This window comes from Triticum dicoccoides, chromosome 7A, assembly GCF_002162155.2.
Source record: "Triticum dicoccoides isolate Atlit2015 ecotype Zavitan chromosome 7A, WEW_v2.0, whole genome shotgun sequence".
Taxonomy (NCBI): Eukaryota; Viridiplantae; Streptophyta; class Magnoliopsida; order Poales; family Poaceae; genus Triticum; species Triticum dicoccoides.
This window is the reverse complement of record NC_041392.1, coordinates 587,542,063-587,552,060: the sequence shown is the minus strand read 5'-3', so window position 1 is coordinate 587,552,060 and position 9,998 is coordinate 587,542,063. Positions and strand designations below refer to the sequence as shown.

Here is a 9,998-nt window from a genome sequence, read left to right as displayed (position 1 = left end):
TTTGGGAACCAAAAGTAGATCTTACCCGATCATTCCAGTTCATGTAATAAACAGGGATACAGTACAGTATGCTAAATTACACTTGAAATTTCTAAATATTGCCTACTGCGGTAGAATTCTTCTTGATCTGTCAATGTTTACCAATGTGATGCCGGACTACAAGCAATAGATCAGTATGGTAACATAACGAGATGTTACACTTTTCACTTGGGTTGGATGCAAAGCCACGCATACGTTCCATCATCTCCCCACTACATGCAATGGAACAAGGCGGACACGCAGAGCATCATCCCACCTACTTGTACAGAAATGCTTCAAACCCTCGAATACAGCACCAGAGAAGAATACTGGTACTGTACAATTCACAATCTGTTTGATTCGGCATGATCTTGCCCCGGCATCGTTTTCATATTTCTCGACGATTTCTTTTGATACTCGTACAATTGTACAATGATACAGGCCTCGCTGCCAATACTCAGCTTGTACACCTAAACTACTACACATGTTGTGTTTGTGCTGTCAGTGTACAGGTTACAGCTAATGCTACAAAACTGGGTGGTTAATGGTACACTAATGCCCCAAGAGAATCCATAGTTGCTGTAAATTCTGGTTCCACATGATGTGCTTGCTTCCTTCAACCTCTGAGTTCCTCTCAGAAAGCACATTCAGGCCATGACTCCGAAGCACAAGCAGAAACTCATAGATCTGAATAAATGTCCATTTCTCAGTTTGTGCTTTAAAGTGAACTTACAGGTCATCATCCTCCATCAGTTCATCTGGAAGGTGTACTTTCTCCATTGCAGACTGCCAAACATCAGACAGTATTCAAATACAAGTAATTCAAATTGATGAGACCAGCACAGTAATGGGAAGAAATTAAAAGAAAGTGTAACAATTTAACTAGCAGTTATTATGGGACCACTCTAGGAAAAGAAAAACATAGGTTGGCTTATGTATAACAAAAAAAAATGTAGTGAGGAAACAAAAAGGCAGCAAATGGGGCAGCTTGCAGTAATAAGTAAAATATGATAGTGTCATACCTTGATTATAGCAAGGTCGGCAGCGGGAGGTTTCAAATCAAGGGCAACGCCAAAGCAAAATACAGCCTTGTCGAGAATATTGAGTTGCTTGTATATCTTGCCCATAAGTGCATACATACTACTCTCATGAGGTGCAATCTCCCTTAGCCGTTCCAACTCATCCAGAGCCTCCTGATATTTTTGAAGTCCTACCAGAATTAAAGCCTTCTGATACTTAGGAAGTGGATTCTTCTTATCAGAAAATATGGCTTTCTCCATCATCTCCAATGCATCCTCATCTCTCTGTCAAAGTTCAAAATCAAAAAGACGTTCATATTTACGAATTGGGCAGAAGACAACAACACTTCAAACCAGTAACTACTTCACAGTCTTTGACAATGTCAAACCTTTAGAGCATGTAAGGCCATCCCAAGATAGCACATAAGAACAGAAGAACGGGGATTTATCTGAAATGCCCTTCTAAAATGATGCTCAGCAAACTCAAACTTTTCCTGGCGAAGGTAAACTACTCCAAGCCCATACCAGGCATTGTAGTGCCTTTCATCTACCTGAAGTGCACATCGGTAGAATTTAACACTGTTCTCGTAATCCTCCAATGCAGAATATCTGCAGTTCAAAGGAAAGACAGTAGGATCAAAATAAATTGGCAAATGATCTCAAACATTAATAGTGGATGAAATAGAAAGATTAAGTGCGGCAACTAAAATGGAAATTGATAGGTGCGTCAACAGATGTTAAAAACATGATGTATTGGTGATTAGAAATAGGATGGCATCTTGGCTCTCATCGAATCACAATTCAACCATGATATCTAGGATGTGAAGGACGTTTCCATATGCCACTGGACGACTTATACAACTGTCAGAACACATGGTCAAACTTTGGATTTAAAAGGGTCAACATGCCAGATGATCATTCATAGTTAGATAAGTACGGTTGCAACTGTGTTGGTACATCTATAGAAATTGAAGGACCTAAATGCACAACTACAACCTTCAAGTTCACAGACCCCAAGTGACAAGTCCATGAAAAGGTAAGTGCAATTACTCAAATACAAATATACGATCAATAATTATGGGAGGCAACACATACTCGTGACCGCATAGAGTGTGAGCATATGCTACTCTTGAGTCAAGCTGTACAGCACGCTGGAAGTTCTTTAAAGCAGTCTCATGATCTTTCCGCAAGGCAAAGCAATTTCCCACTGCACACCTGTTCGCATTCAAAAGAAATATAGTAGAAATGGTCACATTTATGCAAGATTTGCAATTGTACACTAGATTTGTCCCATTGCCTAGCGCTGCGCTGAGACAAAGATCAATTTTTAACATCATCAATCAAAAACTGGAGAGGCCACAAATAGCTTTCATAATCCTCAACTTTCATTTCTTTTAACCCTGTGTCTAGGTCCGAACAAAAGGGAGGAACCATTGCAAAATGGAGAGAGAGAGACAGAGAGAGAGAGAGAAGTTTCCGCAAAAGCAAAAGGACGGAAGTAACAGAAAACATACTGCAGGGGAAAAATGGCCCAGCATGATTATTAACTTCTGAGAGGCAACCGACATACCATGCTTGAGGAGATAGTCGATCAACAGAAATAAGCTCCTGAGCAAGGTAACTTAGCCTCATTTCCTCATTCAAATGCTACAAAAGAAGCATGTGAGCTCGGAGCTAAATATGGTTAAAAAGTAAGCAAGTGTAACGGCAGTGAGTTCGCTTACATAAAGAACAGTAGAGTATATGTCCATTCCCTCCAACGTGCACGGTGATAATCGATGCGCTAACTCAAAGAAATGATCAGCTTCTAAATAATCGACCAATTCAAAATATGCCTTCCCAACCTGCATAGTTGACCAAAACGATAATAAGCTTATGATGCCAACGGAAATAAGTATGCAAATTATTCATTTTGTATATATCATAAAAATATTAAAATATCAACGTGTTTTCCATAAAATAAAACTGATAGTTTATTGAAGAGGAAGTCAAATATCTAACATCAATAGTAAAATGAAATTGTCAGGGATGCCCACTCATATAATAACTCTTCAGGGTCAACACTCAAGTTACAACTTTAGAAACATCATTTGACAACATACCAACAAGCAAAATAAACTATAATATTCCCAACAAATATGCTAAATTAAGTCCTCAGTTGATTTAAGTCACTCCGAAGAAAACCAGAGGAAGAAAACAAAGTTGTCATCTGAAGTACTCATTTCTATGCAGACCCTATATATAATATTGCATGAAATACAATAGGAACCATATTTTTATAACATAAATCAAAAGTATGCAAAGGATTCTCCAATCATCTTGCAATACTAAACAAATTGTACCTGGCATAAGACCCATCCCGTATTAAATTGTGGCTCTGGGAGTTTCCTGTAGATTTCCAGTGCTTCCTGACCATTAAGTGAATGGAATTGGTTACAACGTTGGGTAGATGGTTAGTATTTCTGTAGTTGAAACCTGTACATCTTTAATGTACCTGGCACTTAAACAAGCAAGATAGCCTATAGCCTTCCCCAAGTGTCCGCAAAAGTCCCAATAGCTCCCTGATACCAGTCGCCATTTTGGAGTCTTGTGACAGGGTTCGCTCAGCTTTATCTTGCTCAAAGTACCTTCCTTCAGCTATACTTAAAGAAGATGAAGTTGCTGCTATATTATCTGTCCACATCTCATCAACAGCTTCATACCTGCTTCCTGAGACTCAGAAAAATAATTTGCATCTTACATGTGAAGATGACAGAGAAGGGAACATGCTGCGTTTATCCATAAAGCGCAATGCAATGGAGATTATTCCTAGGAACTAGGAAATATATAATTCTACAAAACGGTAATATGCTATAGCAAAAGCTAAGGTGAAATAGTCAGTACGATCCAGTAAAAGATAAAACAATATATGCCATTTCACAGCGACAAATTCCACAGATCTTGAAACAAGTTTACACTGAGAGAAATTGCTTTCAATATTTAATCATGATGATTTGTTTTCTACGTACGAATGAAGTAGAATCATCATGGAATGGTTTAAGGACCCTTGGTGCCATTTACTCAACGAGAAAATATATAGAGATCATTTGGCAGCCAAAATTACATCGCTTTCCAGTGAAAATATATATCTTCTCAAGGATACATTCCATAAATCAAACAATACAATGTCATACCAAAGAAAAGAAATACACAATCTTGCTGTTTATAAGTTATGTAATATGTAAAAAAACAAAACCGCATGTATATAAGGACAGGCGTATGCTTAAAAACAGAGCAGATAATGTTATTGTAGTACCATAAATGCTTGAGATATAAACTGATATTAGGAGATAACATAACACACAGATTAATGCCATGAACCAGCAAAAATCAGTAAGTAATCTTCCCCTATTTGTCAGCAACCTAAAGGATTTTTAAAATTGGTGTCATAAAAACAATATTCAAATGGAAGTGCAAGAATCATATAGATATGAGCACAAGAAACAGGATAGCAAAATGACTTAACATAACTAATTTAAACTCATAGGCAGAACAGAAACATGTAGATAAAACTGCAGATAGATCCAGAGTGCACAGATATATAACAACATGTCAACCACGTTTACATAACTAGATGGATCATCCACATTGAAATGATAATCACCTTCATCAAAATTTTCTGTAGCCCGTGGCTTTCCTTTCCTAACTTGCACAGAACGTATGGCTGTCGAACACAATTTTGATGATGTGGACGAGTTTACTCGCAATTTACCTGACGAGTGATCTGATCCATTTCCTCCAAACTGAGATATATTGGAATTCGAATTTATTGGAGTATCCCTAGATAGTCTTGCACTTCTTCGAGGTACTGAATCACCACTCGGATTAAAGAGTCTTCCAGTCACCTGAAAAGAATCCTCAAGTCTAATATCATCATAAGCAAAAAAATGAAGCATGAGATGTAAATTAAAGAATGTGCTGACTATTAGCAGAAGTAATAGAAAAGAGGGTGTACAGCCAGACCTGAAAGCTACATAACAACAACAAAAAATGACCCTACGTTAGATTGCATGGGTTATTCTAACAGACGGCAATGAGAAAAGAAAAATATTACTGAGGAAAGATCTTCAATGCACAGTAGTGCAGATTAACCAGTTTCACATCCACCGAGTATTACACCATAGAGGAACTCATAGCAACAAAATGATAACATAACAGAAAATATTAGATTATAGCAATCTTTTCAGTTCTTAATACCACCAGCTATTATCGTACTATACAGCAATACTGGAATGCGAAGAGGATAAGAAAAGAACGGATAAACAGAAACTCAGGCAAAAATCTAGCAGGTAGACAAGCATCATCAGGGTAGTACTTTAAAGGTAAGGGAATTTGCAACCCAGCTGCAACCAAGCGTACTGTGGATTCACTGGTACTAGCTACTTGCTGGTACACTACACAGCAAGGATACAGCATCCTGAATCTTCATATAGATGACCATGACTGGAATTTTACAGGCTAGAACAGCCAGGAGGTGAAGACAATGTTCACAATTAATACTGAAGCAGGCACCACCAGTTGGGCAACTGGAAAATTGCAGCATGTCATAAAGCATGATCAGCCAATGTGCATTTACTCCAGCACCATATCCTTTTCAGAGAAGAGTTGACGGGGAGGGGCCTACTGTGTTTTTATTAAAATGCAAAAAGAGGTGTATCTGATATCCCACAGTAAGAAAAACCTCTAGCAGTTCCACATATAGGACAAGAGGAACAAATAAAAATCAGATAACAGGTTCAGTTGATGAAACAACAACCTTCTTCAGCCTTGCTTCATCCAAGTATTTTCTTCTAGGTGGTTGGTTCACTGCATTAACCTTTGGTTTGGCCGGAGCATCACCACTTGTTGTATTCTGATAGGCATGGAGATTCCTAAAGAGTGGTGGTGGAACGATGCCAGAAGTCTGTCAAATGATATTAAGTAAAACACAACTCAGCCACAGAGACAAGTCAGACAGGTTACGAACTAAATCTTAAAAATGAAGGAACTAGGTGTCCAAACACTAATTCCAAGTTGTTATAACGTTACACTATTATCAGTTTAAAAAAAAGAAAAAAAAAGGGGCAGCCTGGTGCATGTGGCTCCCGCTTGCGCAGGGTCCAGCGAAGGGTCCAACCACTTTGGGTCTATAGTACACAGCCTTTCCCTACATTTCTGTAAGAGGCTGTTTACAGGACTTCGGGTCCAACCACTTTGGGTCTATAGTACACAGCCTTTCCCTACATTTCTGTAAGAGGCTGTTTACAGGACTTTGGGTCCAACCACTTTGGGTCTATAGTACACAGCTTTACTACACTATTATCTCTTCTCCGAAAAATTATTAAACTGATATGAAAATAGTAATATGTGCTAAGCCTCACAGCTATTTAATTTCTTGGGCTTTGTTAACCAGAATGATAACATGTTGCAATGGAAAATGAACCGAAAAGGCTGTGAATAGATCAAATAGGAAGATTCTGGAGAATTTTTGGCTGCTTAACATAAGACATTTTGCCAGTGTCACCAAATGCGAAGCATAAGACATTAAGGCTGATGCTTCCTGTAACCATTGATTATAAGCATTGGTACAACTCTATATTGCCAGATAACCTAGAGAGCAGAGAATCAGTTAGGTTCTACTAACCTGTGTTACAGTTGGTGATGGACTGTCAAACTGTCCTACATTAGATTGTACACTGTTCTGCACATGCAATGCGGTTGCTCTTAGATGAGGATAACCAGGCACTTCAGCTGCGTTGTTAGCAGGCAATTGTTTTATGTGCTTAGGGCTGATATCCACAAGGCTTGCTGATACATTGGGAGATAGAACTCGATTTTCATTGACAAAGTTTGACTTCTCCAGATTTGATGTAGATGTTTGTTCCTGCTGGAGACGTAGGGCAGTTGCTTCCGTAAAACATTCATTTGCATCTTCAGCAACTCCTACAAGATGGTAACACACTTTCAGTCTATGTTTATAACGTGTAAATTATATTTTTAGAGAGGGTGAGGCCAATGAATATTTAGCCATTGTATAAATCACAAGTGAAATGTGAGATGATGAGATAGGGATGCATGCAGCACACTAGGCATATAATGAGTACAGTGGCAATGGTAATATTCTGCATAATGATTAAAAAGAATATCTATTTACTGATAACATGAAGCTAATCGAGAATGGTTGGATGCACTGCAACTTTTTTTTTGCAGAATTTATCGCAGCAACACTCAAACGTTCTGATACACAAGATTCCCCATATTTCCAAATGTTAGGGTACAGGCAAGACAGACACTGACAATGCAATGTTTCAGAAGGTTCTTTGGAAAATCTGCATTGTATTTTCCATTCTTAACTCCCAAACAAAACGAAAACTTACCTAAAAAAACAAAAACTTCGTTGTGACTTGTGAGGACTTCTAATCAAACAGAAGAATAGACCTATTATAAAATTCCAGTTATGGATGTCTAATGCACCAACCTAGTATACACAATTCCTCATATGCCGCCCACAAAAGAGGATCTAGAGTCAAAGCTTGTGTGAATTGCTCGGCTGCAGCTGCCACTCTGCCAGTGTACCTACAGGGGGGGTGAGGTATATACAATGAACCATGTCTAACAAATCAAAACACACGGAACACAGTTCAGTTCTCCCATGAATAACGGACCTGTAAATTAGTCCAAGAAGGTAATGTCCTGTCGCACCACTTGGAACCTATACACAGGATGTAAAACAACGTAATTAACAATGTGGCCCAAAATATAAAGCAGGCAAAGATGTGACTGCTTTTTCTATTCACTAGCCATTACTTCACCCCTGTAGAATAAAATAGTTCGCCAGCAATCTTAGAAAAATGGCATGCCCCAATATAAGAGAAGGAAAAGAATGTCTGGGCAGTTTGCACCATCCCATGCAGTGTCAAGTAATAGTATTAATCACACACTGTCAATGTTTATCTGGTACAGAATCTATCATATCCACGATTTGTAATAACTAAAAGGGATCAATATAACATTACACAACTAATTTTCATTTATGGCATAGTTGGTACAATTGCTTCAACAGGCAATAATAAGTATCAAAAGGGTCTAATGTTCTTCAAGTGTAACTTTTGGAATGTACTCCCTCCATTCCAAAATAAGTTAAGCTCTAGGTTTTTCCTAAGTCATCCTTGCTTAAGTTGACTAGCTCTGTAAAAAAAATGTGCTAAGATCCACAACACCAAATACACATAGTACAAAAATATATTTCATATAAAGAATCTCAAGAGACTAATTTGATGTTCCAGATGTTAATATATCTTTCTATAGACTTAGTCAGACTTAAACAAGTTTTAGGACAAACCCAGAAATTCAATTATTTTGGAACGGAGGTAGTACTAGATTATAGGCTTTAAAATTCTTAGTGCATAAATCGTTAAAAACACAATAGATCCATTTTTCTAGTTCCAGTTCTGGAAATTACGAGACAGCAGGGACAGATGCTCTTTCTTAGAACCAGTAACGTTTCATGGTACCCCTAGTTCAGAACGGAACTCGAGTTTTGGGGCAAACTTATGACAAATCTACGATCACTGCATGAGATACTTTCAGAAGCACGGGAAACACATCATGTTCACAACCATGCTATATACCTCAACATTTGGTTCATTGACTGGACACAGAGTTTCTTCAGCTTCCCGCAGTAGGTTCATTCGAAAGCATGATATAGCAAACAAGTATCGAGACTCCGGCAGCTTCTTACCTACATAGCATATAGGAAACGCTGACCACAAAAGCACTAAAAACAATTTGGCAACTAAAACAGAAAAATGGTATTACCTTTCAAAATGTGGTATGCAGCATAGGGCTGGTTGTTGTGAAGGTAGCAAGTCGCTAGCAACTGCACATTGGTCTGTACACAGGAGAAAGGCCAAGCACATTTAGTACAATATACACCTGCAAACTGATTTAGAAAATGATTTTGGTATATATCTCTTGAGAAAAAGGGTGCTATCTCTCAAATTTTGGCATTGTTGAATCTGCTTTTGTCTGTTCATCTCATTTTTTGTTACAAAGTGGAGATGGAAGCATGCAGCTCGCGCTCCTACGCTCCGCGAAATCAAACTGCAGCCCACTCTGCTCCGCACTTCCAACTCACATGTAGTTAGAGCGTTATGTGCCACTCCAGGAGGGGAGTTGCAGAGTGAAGAGAATCCAACAGGCTCTAAGAGTCCATTGTACCCTCTCTCTCTCTCCTACTCCCCTCTCTTCCACATTAGCAAATATTCTAGATCGTGCAATAGAGAGTCAGCTAATGTCAGGCCATTGTGTATGTCTCAACTAGCTTCAGATTCATCACTGCTAAAATTTTAATGCGATACACAATAAAGACCAAAAACCAGAAACTCTAATATTTGATTTACATAAACCTGGCTACTGGAGTTCCTGAAAACTACTGCAGGAAATGCAAATAAATAACCAAGCACACATGCTGCAGTTACTAAAAGAATAGGAAAAGATGGATCATATATAATAGTAGCTGATCTAAGCTACTAGATAGCTCAAAAATTCTACAGTTGCTACCTAGAGATTTACACAAGGGAAAATTCACCATAGAGCATAACACGTTATTGTATCTATTCACCCCTAAAATCGGCTAAGTGAACTGTGAAACAGTTCCCTTCCAGGATGCGAAACGACAGCATAAATTCTCCATTAACTGTTGAGAAATCATATGCGCTGCTCCAGTTACAAACGAATTCAAACAATTTTCCCAGACAGCTAGATTAAGATGTTCATGCTCAGACTCGGTAAACCCTAGCCCGAATCCCACCGCCCAAGCTCACGCGGCCCTCGGGAGTACAAAAATAAACGCTAAACCGAACCGCGCAGGCGAAACCCGCAGTGAGGCCGCAGCCGCACACCGGCACAACGCCCGATCTAACGCCTACCTGCCCGAATGGG

The 9,998-nt window shown here is 38.8% G+C and overlaps 1 protein-coding gene across 3 annotated transcripts in view; it reads right to left on the bottom strand.

The window, feature by feature from the left end:
• Nucleotides 1–356: 356 nt before the first annotated feature.
• LOC119329386 (cell division cycle protein 27 homolog B) overlaps nt 357–9,998 on the bottom strand; it is a 10,644-nt gene continuing 1,002 nt past the window's right edge. Inside the window, exons 2-17 of one of the 3 annotated variants that reach the window (XM_037602422.1) lie at nt 8,874–8,946; nt 8,687–8,796; nt 7,721–7,767; nt 7,534–7,631; nt 6,700–6,998; nt 5,833–5,979; nt 4,681–4,921; nt 3,532–3,746; nt 3,380–3,445; nt 2,762–2,881; nt 2,608–2,684; nt 2,133–2,252; nt 1,427–1,646; nt 1,041–1,322; nt 752–804; nt 357–678 (exon numbers count right to left, since the gene is read on the bottom strand). In XM_037602422.1, coding sequence (XP_037458319.1) covers nt 666–678; nt 752–804; nt 1,041–1,322; nt 1,427–1,646; nt 2,133–2,252; nt 2,608–2,684; nt 2,762–2,881; nt 3,380–3,445; nt 3,532–3,746; nt 4,681–4,921; nt 5,833–5,979; nt 6,700–6,998; nt 7,534–7,631; nt 7,721–7,767; nt 8,687–8,796; nt 8,874–8,946 — 2,181 coding nt within the window. In that variant the 3' untranslated portion in view covers nt 357–665. Of the gene's footprint in view, nt 805–1,040; nt 1,323–1,426; nt 1,647–2,132; nt 2,253–2,607; nt 2,685–2,761; nt 2,882–3,379; nt 3,446–3,531; nt 3,747–4,680; nt 4,922–5,832; nt 5,980–6,699; nt 6,999–7,533; nt 7,632–7,720; nt 7,768–8,686; nt 8,797–8,873; nt 8,947–9,998 lie in introns of all 3 variants that reach the window. The other 2 variants (XM_037602424.1, XM_037602423.1) reach the window with 2 other exon arrangements.